This window comes from Ruditapes philippinarum, unplaced genomic scaffold (genome assembly GCF_026571515.1).
Source record: "Ruditapes philippinarum isolate M1 unplaced genomic scaffold, ASM2657151v2 ctg8840_1_1_1_1, whole genome shotgun sequence".
NCBI classification, from domain to species: Eukaryota; Metazoa; Mollusca; class Bivalvia; order Venerida; family Veneridae; genus Ruditapes; species Ruditapes philippinarum.
Genome location: NW_026859517.1, coordinates 64,509 through 79,381, shown reverse-complemented (window position 1 = coordinate 79,381; position 14,873 = coordinate 64,509). Strand labels below are relative to the sequence as shown.

The 14,873-nt window shown below is 30.2% G+C and overlaps 2 protein-coding genes across 2 annotated transcripts in view; both read right to left on the bottom strand.

Annotated features, from left to right (window-relative positions):
- Positions 1–503: 503 nt before the first annotated feature.
- On the bottom strand, positions 504–4,531 carry LOC132756785 (ATP-binding cassette sub-family C member 4-like). The gene is made up of 5 exons (XM_060747920.1): positions 4,426–4,531; positions 3,538–3,625; positions 1,715–1,890; positions 1,040–1,320; positions 504–736 (listed from the first exon to the last, which is right to left on the bottom strand). The coding sequence occupies exons 1-5, from the start codon at positions 4,512–4,514 to the stop codon at positions 504–506; spliced, it is 867 nt and encodes a 288-aa protein (XP_060603903.1). The 5' UTR covers positions 4,515–4,531.
- Positions 4,532–4,662: 131 nt separating this feature from the next.
- LOC132756787 (ATP-binding cassette sub-family C member 4-like) overlaps positions 4,663–14,873 on the bottom strand; it is a 57,229-nt gene continuing 47,018 nt past the window's right edge. Inside the window, exons 10-18 of the mRNA XM_060747922.1 lie at positions 11,792–11,881; positions 11,141–11,304; positions 10,599–10,724; positions 9,928–10,180; positions 7,957–8,052; positions 7,439–7,528; positions 6,650–6,841; positions 5,334–5,515; positions 4,663–4,801 (exon numbers count right to left, since the gene is read on the bottom strand). Of these exons, the coding sequence (XP_060603905.1) occupies positions 4,663–4,801; positions 5,334–5,515; positions 6,650–6,841; positions 7,439–7,528; positions 7,957–8,052; positions 9,928–10,180; positions 10,599–10,724; positions 11,141–11,304; positions 11,792–11,881 (1,332 nt within the window). The remainder of the gene's footprint in view (positions 4,802–5,333; positions 5,516–6,649; positions 6,842–7,438; positions 7,529–7,956; positions 8,053–9,927; positions 10,181–10,598; positions 10,725–11,140; positions 11,305–11,791; positions 11,882–14,873) is intronic.

Below are 14,873 nucleotides of genomic sequence, written 5' to 3'. Positions count from 1 at the left end.
AATTATCATACATATCAATCATGTTCACTTCTGCTTTACATGCTCGAATTGTGTAGATTCCATCTTGGGAAGAAGTAGCATGACCTTTTACGGGGCTTAAAGCTAAAATACAGTATTACTAAATGATACTAAACGATAATAATGATTTAAAATTGTACAAAACACGTTTCTTACGTGATAAAGATATAACCATAATCACATGTAATGGACAATACAATACGCTCCTAGAAAGAAATGTTTTATTATATTCCATGACAATATTATGCAGATAAGATGAATATATTAGGAACTGACATAACTTACTAGTCTTTGTAAGTCGATGTATTTGGCATGATGTTTTTACGTAGTACTGTCTGTATTTATAAAACACAACAAGTAGTGGGACAAGAATAGTGAATACCCAAGGAACTGTTACTCCAGCAACAATGACAAGACCAAACACCATTAGCACACACTGCAAAACAAATATTTGTGATGAGTCTTGCATTTGCATTTCCAACTATCTATTTATGTAATTTTTTTATTCCATGTAATGTTTTAATCGTAAAATTATATTTCAAGTTTTGAATAAAAAAAAAAAGATTTTGGTCTTCTAATGCGCTTGTACATATCCGTAAAAATTTTAAAAAATCTCTCATTTTAAGTTTAAAAATTCCCTGTAGAAATACGTATAGCGTTTTAGGTAAAGTTGTGTCAAGTTGTCTTACATCTCTGGAAAATCTGTTCTGAATTTGTCCTGTGATCGAAAATATGTGTTTGCTATTATTTAAATAAAAACTGTAAAAAAATAGTCTTTAAATTATATTTTAGATCTTAAATGGAACCAAGGTCGTTTAACAATATAATTGGCCAAAGATGTTGCTGACTTAATTTCCTTTGATTGAAAGCCGTTATCAGCCTAGATTAATCACATGGTTCAATTTTAAAAATATAAGAAAAACATACGTCATAGATTGAAGTGCACAAATATTTAGAAATCTGAAAAAAAGGGTATAAGAAAACGAACAAACACAAAATCAAAGAGAAGCTAACAAAAAACCTGTGATAGAGTCTTTCTGGAAAAAATCAATGCCTGAAGCTAGTAAACTGTCAACCATCGAGTTATGAAGATTTTGTGATGCATCTAATGTCACATTTACGAGCAGTAAAGCACGTATAAGGCCAAATAAGATCGTAGCTATTGCGGTGGTAACCAATAATGTTTTATGAAAATATGTGTTGACGTCCGGTATCGTCACTTCTGATGTGTTTACGAAAGCTTCAATTAACGATTTATTGTGAGTCATTAAAGCAGCAAATTTATCTTCCTCTTCACTTGCCCTTTGAAAAAAATACCAAAATTGTATCGTGTTATAATTTCAATTGCTTCATGTATCGACAGCATATATGTTGCATATGAGAACAACACCAATTTTTCTTTCATTACTTTCCTGTTGTATTGAATGTCTCGGTTTCAACTCTGTACGATTTTCATTTAAATTATCATGTAACGTGATAATATATTCAAATCATTATTCATCTCAAGAATTAAGTGTGAGAATTAACAAACATGAACAATCATACTTATGCTTATGCTTCTCTGACAAGAAAAAAAGAGCTGGCAGTGCTTTTTTAGCACTCTACTTCAAAGCATCGATTTCTATTTGATTTTTCATATTTTTTTAACAAAAAAGTAAGTTTATGAAAAGTATTTACTAAAGATAAACTTGCATACCAGATTAAAAGATGTATGTCAGCACATTCAAATAACCCCTGTGTTGCAAGGAATGCAATGCTCATAACAAAGAGAATCGGGATGCATGCACCAGCGTTAAAGTATCTAAAGTATGTAGAAATTTGCACTGTATTCTTACGCCTCTCTTCTTCTGAACGTGTTTCAGCAATATTAGCCTATGGATAATTTTATAAAGACAATCAAAATCAAAGTCTAACATTCATTATTATTGAATATTTCAATACGCCTTTTTTATTTTTAGCTGACATTAGAACTGCGTGTTCATATTGAATTTTTTTATTTCACGCTGTCCGTTGTCGTGCGCTTTCTTCATAAGCATATAGTAAAATATTTAAAATAATTCCTCTTTGAAACACCCCCAAAAAGCTTACTATAGATAATTTCCGAAAAACGTCATTTAATTTACCTTAACCAAGATTGTTCGAATTATGACCTTGAGGTAAGAAATGTCATTGTAACCGAGGAATCATAACTTTTTTTAAATCTAAATGTTTAAACAACAACTAAAAAAACAACAACAAAAAACAAACATCTTAGAGCTTGACCTTAGATATTGTTCAAAACATTAACTAGAAAACATCTTTTAAGACTGTTTGAATTATGTCCATAGAATCGAAATTTGTGTCCTTTTCTTATAACAACATCAAAATCCCTCTTCTGCGAAACCCAAGGGTCATAGCTTAAATATTTTAGGGACTGATAAGTAAATGACTTTTTTTTTAATTTAGGCTAGTGGGTCAAACGTAAAGGTTACCGAAGTGTTTACTTCTAAAAGCTTATCCTACCACTCACTAGAGAACGCTTTGTTCTAGTATCCTAATATTTTAAGAGATTGATCATGGCATGTTGATGACTCCTATTGATTTTGAGATCATATAACTTCTCCGTCACGGTAACTTTGAGATTCAATTCACCTTACAAGCCTTTGGTCAAGGCCTTGTTGACATTGATGTTCTACCGACCGATCTGTAAGTCGTCTACTTATCATGGAAAATCTCATAACATATATTATGACCAATGCGTTCTCTATTTGTTCTCTATTGGTTGGACAGCCTTTACATTGTTCAAGGACCCTTGTATAATAAAAATGATATACCAAAACATAAATAGCAAGGAAAAAATGAACATAACTATAGTAAAAGGATATGCCTGCGATCATTTAAAAAATTTTTTTTTGTCCCGAGCTATGCTATCTAACAACCCTATTAATATTTTATATAAAAAAAAAAAAGTAAAACCATGAAAAAAAACATACTTTCAAAAAAAAGGGTAAAGAGGGCTTTAAAAAGGGGAAGAGAATCCGGGGTGAAATGGGCTAAAAAAGGGTTTTGATATAAAAAGCCTTGGCAAAAAAAATTTTGCGGGGTAAAATTTTTATTTTAAATTTTTTTCCTTTTAAAGAGACTTTTTTCGTTAAATATTTAAAACCAGTAAAAGAATAATGCGTCGAGGTGTTGCAACAAACAGATTGTTATCTTTTGTGTGTTTGGCCTCCTTTGCTATAAATATGCATTTTAAAGTAGTATTTCGTTTCACAACATTTTCAAATGCCTGCACTGGACAGGTATCAGAAATCTTGAAATAAATGAAAATTGTAAGATAAAGATAGTTTCTAGTGAAAAGTTTCTCAAAAAGCAGGTTAGTAAAACTAGGCATACTGAAATGTTCTGTGACTCAATATTTATAGTTGTTCAACTCTAAAATTGGTACAAATACTGTTGTAAAGCTGTATGAGAAAAAACATCTGGATGGCACAGAACATAGTGAATTCAATACACCCTTAGTAGTATAATGACACTCACCGTCGCATCAATGTTTAATGTTGTCGATTCATTTGAAGCGTCCCTTTGTCCCGTCCGTTCATTGTTGATACCTTCCAATTTACTGTGTCTATCATAATGAATCATTATCATTTCAATAATTTTTATAAACAATACAACGTTTTTTTCCCCAATACCAAATGGATTATGTTTGTAATTGCATTACCTGTTTGAAAATGATTACCTTATATTACGTCTTCAAAAGTTTTTATCACAGAATACTATACAATAGATCAATACCTTGCATAACAGGTTGCATATATCAAAATTCAGAAAACTAGTTCTTAAATGATAAGGAATTAGGATTTATACGGAATAAAGAAATTAAGAAAACATTACTGGTCTGAATTATAACATTATTTTATTAACATTGTATTTAAAGGGGTACTCAGGCAAATTATGACAAAAGTATTAAAATGATCTTATGCACAAATCACGCTTAACTGACATTTTTCAAAGTCCGATCATGAATTTCTGTATACATTCTATATATTTCGGACTTGAAGCGAAACTATCAGAATCACCAGTAGCTTTAAAAGTTGTGTGACTTGAACAAACCCTGGAAGTTACAGTAACAGTAACTGTGAATATTGTATGATAAAAACAAGTCTGGGTCATTCATTCGTCAGAGTTCACTGTGACAACTATTGTCAACTCTTAACGCTCTAACCTGACACACGTGGGTCAAGTTAGGAAACCATAACTTTATTCTTCATAAGGAGAACAGTTTTTCATGTGACTGCCTAGAGTATTCATTTTCGATGACATTTTTAAAATAATGAATGAAAAATTCAAAACGAAGAAATATATATTTGCCTGTGTCTCCCTTTAATTAACATGTTTAATTTATCAATTTTTCCATGCTCTTACTGTATATCAACGTGTTCCGTGTCAAGTCCTGAAAATCCACCTTTTTCTAATTCGCTCATTATTTGAAGATTTCCAATTTTCCTGTCCATTGTCCCATCCTGCAAGATATCGCAGATATGATACAGTAGATTTTAATTTTGAGAAATAAATTGTTATACTTTAGCAAACACTATATTTTCATAAATATAACAATGAAACTAATTAAGTTATTACACATAATAATATAGATAATCTAACTTATATCAGGGATGAACAATAAATAAAGATGAGTAGATTTACCTTAGAAATGAAAATGACTTCATCGGAGAGTTGTATGTACTGCCTTTGATGTGTGACCATAATTGTTACTTTATCTTTCAGAAGTCCTTGCATAACACTTGAAAACATAACAGTTATGACATAATATTACAGCTGGTAAACAATATGTAAGGAATCTTAGAAAGGTGGCTTCATAAACTAATACTCGTGAACTGATCCTGAATGATAAAAATAAGGTCTGTTAACTTCAAAGTTCTCACAGCAAATTGTTTAGTGCTCATTCAACAACAGGTATCAAAAGTTTATTGTTACCTTTATAAGTGTTTTGTATTTAATCTCATTATTGTTACATTTTCCTGTTTTGTTTTCTTTGTTCTTTAGTAATACTGATTCAAATTCATTTGCTGAAGATTGAATACTGTTTTAACTGTTGGTATATGTGATGTTGCGCTATATAAGCAACGAACAAACCAATCCAGTTAAGTCTCACATCTATTTTTTCGCTGTGCAATTTATATCAAGGTTTTATGAGTTCATAACTCATTTTAAATGTTGAAATGTAATGCATGGAAAATAAGTTTTAAAATAATTAAGTATTTAGATGTTGTCTGTCTATTTAAACGTATAATTTAGCTATTTTTTATATTTACTTTCTATAGATATGTAGTCCGGTCTCAGAGTCAACAGCACTAAGCGGATCATCAAGCAAATAAATAGCGGCATCACAATAAAGTGCACGTGCCAAATTCACACGTGACTTTTGGCCACCGCTGAGATTAATGCCACGGTCACCAATTAATGTTGCAGCTCCTTTATCCATCTTTCTGAAATCCTTAAATAGTGCATATTATTTTTATTTAAGTACGATAAGGTTCGTAAAAAGTCAGATTGTCACCATACGAATCGATAAGAAAAATCTAATGATCACGGCTTTTAACGCAAAAGAATGCTAATATTATCATATCTTTTATTTATAAAGCCTTTTATTTATAAAATGTCCACATATATAGCTAAGACATCTTTTGCTTTTTGGCATTTAGAACAGTTAGAATGATTAAATAATTTGAATGAATGTTAAAATATGACTTTGTTTATATTTTGCAATCTATGCGTTTAACACAAATTATTTCACATTCAGCGCTCTCCTCTTCATAAGCATCTCAAATCTTCTAAAGTCCTTAATACAACAATAAAACGCATGCTTGCCTTTCTTCAGATACTAGTAGAAAAAAATGAAGTTTATTTCTAAAGCTTCATATGCCATTAAAGCAGGACGCCTCTAGATTCTATTACCTTATGGAATAGATATGTAGAAAGTATATTCAATTTTTTTAAAAGTTGTACAAAAACGTTGCTAATTTGTGCTACAAAAATTTTCACCCGTAAGAAAAAGGGTAGAAAAATGATTATAATATCATAAAGTCAGCCAGTTCCGCATAAAACACTGCATATATTTTTTTAAAAATATAGCTTTTATTAACATAAACGCATCAAAAAATTGATAACGTTTGCCCTTTTGAAAATATCATGGCAGTCCCCATTAAGGTGTATTTTTGCATATGATATGTGTTTTCAATTCTTTAAAAAAAGACAAAACTTCAAAAGCTAGTGTTGACAAAACTTCAAAAGCTAGTGTTATCCTTAACAAGGTTTTAGTTTGGAAAGACTCCAATATTTACAAAAACAGTATTGATATAGAGAAACTTGCGAGCCTTTTAAATATTTCAAGATCTATGATATAGATTATAAAAGCAAGACAAAATAGACAAATTTGATTTTCTGATGAAACTAAAAGGAATATAGATAGGAATGTAAACACATCACACAAGAAGCTCAAATAAATAATTAATTACTTTGAAATTGTAAAACATTGCTCTATCATTTATTTATAACATTCATAACATATGGGCACGCGTCAACATAAATTGAATTAAAATATCTAATTATTAGTTAGTGAAGTTGGTACCTCGTCTAAAGCACATGCTAGAAGTATTTTCTGGTATTTTTCATTGTCAACTGTTTTATCAACTGTAATGTTCTGTTGCAGAGTTCCTGAGAATAGCCATGGATGTTGGCTAGCATATGCCATCCGACCATGGACATTTATATTACCTTCCTGAACTTTAAGTTCATTTAGTATTGCCATCAGTAACGAAGACTAAAATATAAACAATGATATAGTTGATAAAACTTGCACGAAGAAAAACTGAATTCAAACACGAGTTTTAAAAAATGTCTACAAGTCTTAAGCTATACTATCAAGGTTATTACAGTTTAAAACACTAATGACAAATTGCTTATGGCTTTCTCACGGTGTATTGGAAGCTTGTTGTCCTGGAGCAAGATGTTGATTTAGAATGAGAGAGGTTTATTATTCGGATCTAAGTCCGTGCAAATAAAAATGTTAACGTGCCCCTTTTAATGATACTTATCATGTATGCTTTTAAAGTCAGGGATTAGTTTTAGCTCTTCTCTGATCATTCCATTTATCCTAATATGACACCAATATTGGTCATAGCAAAGTCAAACAAGATTAAATCATATTGCAATAAGTTGTTGAACAATCAACTAAAACCAATATGTCTGACCTGTAATAAACGTGACAAAAAGTAAATTTTCTATATAACCCAATGCAGTTAAATATAGATAATCGTATTTCTTTATTTATTAAATGTTGTGTTTTATACTGTATATTAAATCTAAAGCAGGAGATGTTACTTTGATGCAATCGTAAAAAACTAATTCTAATACGCACCTTTCCACAACCGACCGGACCTACAATTGTCAACACCTTCCCGCGTTCAACTTTTGCAGATATATTACTTAAAGTAGTATTTTCGTTGTCCTTAAAAACATATAGAAAATGCATAATGATATACAGTTAAACCTTTTAATAAAGTCTTACCAGGGGAAAGAAAAGATATATAGTCTTTATAGTCAAGTATTCTTTATGTTTTCATTCTATTTTATTAATTAAGGTTTTAAAAAGTGACTGACCTTTAATACATATTTGACTGAAGTAGTATAACTTTATTTTAATAGCGTAAGAAATTGTTATAAGTGTTACGATTGACTTTAGGTGAAGACATAGATTCAATAAGCTATTTTACAAACTTAGTGTTTGCCTAGTTAAGAAAATAAATTTCAACTAAGAGCTATCTCGGTCATATAATATAAATAGCAATAAAATTAAATTCGATAATATGGTAATTTGAAATATTTGATTTCGTTTCTTTGCTATAATTACTGTTGAAAAAAAAACATGCTAACTACCTTCCAATGTGCACGTTTAATGTCGATATCAACAAATGCTTTATTTTCTGGATCTGTATATGTTCTCTCTTTCCGTTTGTCAAGCAGCAGAAATGTCTAAAATATTAAGTTAAGACGATATTTTTGTTGTTTTTTTTAAATATTCCATTAAACGAATTTTCTGACTTTCATGTGTATCTCTTCTATCCTATCCTGTTCTTTTTATTCCTTTTATATTATCTTTTATACTTGTTCTTAAGCATAGATTGTTTAATAGATTAAAAAACCAAAGCAAATATCACTTGGTTCACGGAATACTCAATTGTAGAATTCCACGTGTTTTAAATGCTTTTTTTAAACACAAATGTCCAAAAATGTATTGCTATTGGATTTAATTTAGTAGTTTGGTTATGAATGCTGCTTAACCTTTATAATCACAAACCTGGTTGACGTCCGATTTGTGTTATCGATTAAACATATGTGTATATCAAAGCTCCTTGAGTAATTTTAAAGCATATTCATCAAAATTGTACGACATTTCTTGAAATTCTAAAATGTCGTTTGTAACAGTTTCACGCTGATTTGAGCACTTTGAAATGACGAGAGGATTGTAAAGTAAATACTTATTGTGTGTGAAGGTCGAAACAAACAAAGTTGGTGTTAGTGGTTACCCAGCTGTGATCAAAAACTCAGTTGTTCTGCTTTTTTTTTTTTTCTTTTTTTTTTTTTAAACGAATAACTTGCTAGAAATGTTTTTTATGTACTCTTATAACAAAGAATTTTTTTTATTACTTGGAACAATACACCGGCTTAATATTGTGACGAATCATGTGTGAGGTATTAAAATATGAAAAGTTTTATAAAATTTAAAAAAATACGCTTCGAAAATTGAAAGGCAGAGAAAATGCTTCTTGAAACCACGATCAAGGAGATAAAATAAGGCGACGCTTCGGTACATAAGACAGACATTTGAGGAGAAAGAAAGGGAATTCAATGTTCAACATAAATTTTCATATTCCCAAGACCTTGCAACTACGGGGAGTGGTCAAATATAATGCATCTAAACTACCAGAAAATATGTTAAGCACACCCCAAATATTTAAAATTGGTTGTGAAATGACAACTAAATTGAGCTAAGAAATATTAATTTGATAACTAGCGATACCAATTTAGTAATCATAAACCAGTTAATTGATCAGATTAGTTAATTCTTAACCAAATTATAGAAGCATGAGCTAATGTGTTGTTTATACCAAAAATGGTAGTGTTTATAAGTATGGTGTTGGAGCGTTACACAACATTTACTGTTGGATATTTTTGTTTATTGTGGGCGATTACGTAAAACGACATTATGAAGTCAAATACTGAATAACGAGTGTAATCGCCACGTGCTCTGATGAAAGCCTAAATCTTTCACCTCACACCCGGCATTTTGCCTCAATTTTGACATGACCACAACTAAAATTTTAAATTTTATTTGGGCAATAGGACGAAACCACCTGTAGTCAACCTGCATCAGCTGGAACAAGCTCTGCACCAAGAATAGCAAAATGTACCTCAAAATCGCATTAGACGCCTTACTGGAAGTATGCATTCAACATGCTAAAAACGTTTTGATATAAAGAAACTTCTTTCAAAGCTTGTGCAAATATTTGATCTTTCTCTCCTCCTCATTATTATCGTTAATGCATTTTACATCTAATAGCACTTCGTTACCATTTGAAGCCCCCAAAAAGGATATTTTAGGACAACATGTTGAAAACCCCTCGTACTGACTAGTATTCACCTGCTTTATATTACACACTGTCTTGTATTTAACATTTCTTAAAAATTTCTTGTAACAAACGCAACTAAGAATTTTTAAAGCACTTGTTCAAGATTCAACAATCTACAATCAATATAAACTTTATAAAAACAACTATGACACGACTATTTTGTTTGTTTGTTTGTTTTAGACTTTTTTAAACAAAGCTTTGAATGTGCACAACATACCTGTAGACTTTGTAAATTGACATCATTAGTTTTAACGAGTAACGTGTATGCACGAAACATCCTTCTACTAACAATGTGACCTGCGTGATCATATATTCTAAGAGCCAAAAACACACTGGATTTACGGAGGTTTATAGATGTATACATCGTCCATATCATCACAGGCAAAATGTAGAAGAATTTGGAAGCAAATGTCAGGGTGTCTTGAACAAAATGTATGAAAAGCACGTTCTTCTGCTCTTTAACTTCACCCCTATTAAAATAAAAACAAAATGCAAGATACAAATTTTGATAGCCAATTAAAGAGGCGTGGGCATAATTGAATTATAACGAATTTGTTAGCTTTATTAAAAAAAACTTCTTAAGAAACTGTTTAAAACGTACGTAATGAATTTCAGATAATATTCATTGCATCTGTTTATCAGAAATAAAAAAAACGTACTTTGAACAAAAAGAAACCTTCAAAATGTAAAACTCTTAAATGAATGCAGATTCGATATTTGATCGACCTTCTTTCACTTAATAAATGACACCTTTATTCAGAAAACTTTATGCCAATAAAAACATGACAAAGAAAGCTACAGTACCTGGAAAATTAGATAATTTACAAAATCTTTGTATGATAAAAATCAATGTGCATTATGGATACTAATTGGAGAGTTCTTCATTACCTCCTTGCCTCCCTCAAAAGTTCTCCGAATGGTTTTTCCAAACAATATAGTTTGATCTCTTTTATTGCCTTTACAATTTCAATTATAATACCGATACGGTTCTTTCTGTATTTCACCGAGGATTTCCTTAAAGTTAATATTATATAGATGTTATATATTATCATCGTGCTTTTGTTTATTAGGTATTTTTGTTAAACATAAAACAAAGATCGGCTCTATTACAATATGGTATATGTTATGCCGATTCCTTTTGGTAATCAGTGGTCCTATGCAAAGGATTTTTCAAAACAATCCATCAATTTTCATAGTTCTGACTCTGTTATACAATCCTTCTCTATAATACATTATTATCACTGACAAAAGTACAAAATTTGATTAGCTTAGACATACGCTGTCTTCGCAGCTCGGTTAGCGTTAGTGAAACATTCGACCGATGGGCAGGAGAGTAGCTGAAACATTAACCGAACAGTGTAATATTTCTCAAAATAATACAAAGATAGTTATGTAGTTATGCATTAAAAATATGTTCTGTTAATGCTTACTCGTATTTTGTAACCAGATCTCCAATCAAATGTACCATGGGGACCATTAAAAACAATACTTCGAATCCTGCCACAGCGGGTAGTCCGATTTCAATCCATAAGATTATCAAAATAACAATAATCTCCAAAGGACCGATCCAAAGAAAATGTAGCATTGTCATCAGCTGAAAATAATGACAGCTATATATTTCATTGACATTTTTTTTCTAAATAATTTACTTGCTACTACTTTGATACAAAATATTTTATTGACAATGATAAAATTAAATTCTTCTACTTAAAGTGTATAAACCAATATAGCTGCTATATGCAGTCTACCCAATTAATGTTTGAATTCTGAAAAAGTATTATTCCAAAATAAATGAACGAAATATGTCCTTCGAACGGCAGACGTATGCACAAACGATTAAAATCACTTACTTAAATAACAGCATAATATTCTACTCCGAAACATTTTATTCCGTTGAGGTACTGTATTTATGTGTTGAAGATACACATTTGGTGTTAGAATTCTTTAAAGAAACACTCTTAAATCGGACGGAAACAACATATATTTTTTTTAATTAATACGAGTTTCATGAAAATGCTTCATTAGATATAGCTTTATATACTTTCGTTGAATTTTACTATTTATTATCCAAAGTTAAATACCTGTGTGAAGTTTGAAACGTCATTGGAAAGAATGTCAATTATTTGTCCTGTGGTAGTTTCCCGGCGACCATCAATGCTTAATCGTAATGTCTAAAATCATATAAGTTAAATATACAAAATCAATTAAAAACATAATGCAAAACTATTAACTTCAACAGTTTAAAATATATTTAAATTAATTAGACATAGTATCGCTGTATATTTCAAAAATGTTTAAGATACTATTTCTTAATATTATTTAACAGTATACTTTTTTAAAGAAATTCACATAAATATTAACCGTTTTATGCACCTGCCATTGTCAAATAACCATTTTATTTTGAAAAAAAGAAACAGTTATCCTCCATATTTTGTGTTATTTTGTGGCGTTTTATCCAGTTCGCGTGTTGTATATCGGTATGAAATGAAATTGGAAATAATACCAAAGAGAGAAAAAAAATAAAACAACAAGTTTAGAAAACGATCTGCTTTCTAGTGATAAGATTAGCCTTAGAAACGGTCCGCTTCCAAAAAAGAAGCAAGTCCGTGAATGGTGAGCAAGTCTTAGTGAGGTCCGCTTCCCAGGAAAGAAGAAAGTTTTAGAAAGGTCCGCTTCCTTAGCGAAATTAAAGGAATATAAATCGCGAATAAAAAAAAATAAAGCAATCTTTTTTGCAGATGATGCAACATTTGTTAGAAGTCTTTTGAAAAACTTGCTTATATTATAACGGAATTTAGCAAAATCTGTGGATTAAAACTTAATTCAAAAAAAAATCCACAGTTCTACGAGTAGCATCGCTCACAAAAAGTGATGTAGAACTTTGTAAACATAAAAAATTCAATTGGACATTTGATTCAGCAAAAACTCTAGGTATTCTTTTCTCGTCTAATTACAAAAAGAAATACAGATATAAATTTAGAACCAAAACTAAGATACTTTTTTATTTGCTTAAAACAATGGCAACACAGAAAAATGACCCTTATGGGTAAATTGATGGTTGTAAAATCATTTGTCTTACCTCAACTTATTACTTAGTTATATCCATTTTCAGGTTTAGAAAACTCATCAAATGATAAGAAAAAAGAAATAATTAAAGCAATGTTTCTGTTATTTTGGTTGGCAAGTCAGAAAAATCAAACGTAAAACATTAAAACTTAATGTTTAAAATGGTGGTTTAAAAATGATCGATATTAATACTTTTTAAATGCAGTAAAGGCAAATTGGGTCAAACGATATATAAATGAGGTCAATAAAGGATTATGGAAACTTTTTATAAATCAAAAGATAAAACAGTATGGAAATGACCTTATATTTGACTGTAATCTTTCAATATCAGATATCAATAAGCTATTTCCTCACAATTCATTCATTAACAATGTGCTTTCGTCATGGTTTCATATTCAACAAGATCACAGTAATACAAAAGACAACCTTAAACATATAATATGGAAACAATTCGAATATTAATATTGATAATAAATTGGTGTACTTTCAAAACCATGGCATAATAAAGGTATTCTTTATTTAGAACAGGAAAAATGAACTCTACAAATTTGAGGACCTTTAAATAACTATGGTATGGAAAATGGAGTTTTTAAAATATTACATGCTTGTGAATAGTTTACCAAAAAGATATCTTGATATCTACAAGAAATTATAACAAAGTACAAGATACACTCCTAAATAAAGTTAAAATATCAAAATCTGTAAATAAGCTTTTATATAATATTCAACTTGAAAATGATGAAAGGTTCAAAAATACAAATGAGGAGAAATAAGAAACAGAAACTGAGCTGGATTGGCATAAAATATCTATGGTTCCATTTAAAAGTACTACAGATGTGTCATTGAGAAATTTTCAATACAAATTTATTCATAGACTAATTCCAACTAATACAATGTTATTTAAATATAGCCTTTGTAATTCAAATCTATGTGATTTTTCTGGTAGCAATTTAGAAACGCTTTACCATCTTTTTTGGGAATGCACTATAATACAAAATTTATGGTAAAAATTATATTCTTTTCTCTTATCAATCAATATTGATTTCTCATATAATTTAGAAACAGTGTTTTTTGGAGAGCTGAAAAGCAATATTAATAGTACTATAGTAAATTATATCATCAAACTCATGAAATAATTTATCCTTAAAATGAAATACCAAAACCATGAACCAACTTTTGATATTTTCAAAAACATTTTGCTATTGAGAATACAAATTGAAGAGGAAATTGCTTTTCTAAATGGTAAAGTTGAATCACACAAACAAAAATGAAGTAACTTGTTAACGCTCTAAACCTACACACCAACAGTAAGGGAAAATTACAAATAAATTCAAAACCATAAAACGTATGAAAATTAATTGAAACTAGCTCGCTTGTTCCTTTTTGTCTCTGTTTTTTGTGTGTTTGTTTGTATGTTTTGTATATATGTAGATAAAATAGTATCTATTGAATGTCTGTATGTATGTTTGTGTATGTATATTTCTCTGACCTTTTCTTTGTTGCTTTTTTCTTTCTCTCTCTCCTTTATTGCTTCAAATAATGTTTAATGTTTTTTAATATACTTCAAATTCCTTTTTTCACTTTCTTGTTATACTCCAAATAATTTTGAATGTCTTTTTGTATCTTAAATATTCTTTCTATTATTCGAAATAAATGAATAGATGGTAGAAATATGGTGTGAATGGGTGTTTCATAATTTGTAATGATTTTTGTTTTTGAAAATATAGGTATGAGTCTATGAATCGTATGATGTGTATGTTTGTATTGTTATACTTCAAACATGAAATAAATGTAAAAAAAGTTCCGCTTCCCAGGAAAAGCAAGTCTAAGAGAGGCTCGTTTCACAGGAAAGAAGCAAGCCTCAGAAAGGGTCCGCTTCCAAAAAAGAAGCAAGTCCGTGAAAGATGAGCAAGTCTTAGTGAGGTCCGCTTCCCAGGAAAAAGCGTTTCTAAAGGACCGCTTCCCAGGAAGGAAAAAAGTCTTAGTTAAGTCGGTTTCCCAGGAAAAGCAAGTCTAAGACAGGTTCGCTTCACAGGAAAGAAGCAAGAAGTTTTAGAGAGGTCCGCTTTGCAGAAAGAAGCAAGTCCAAAGAGCACA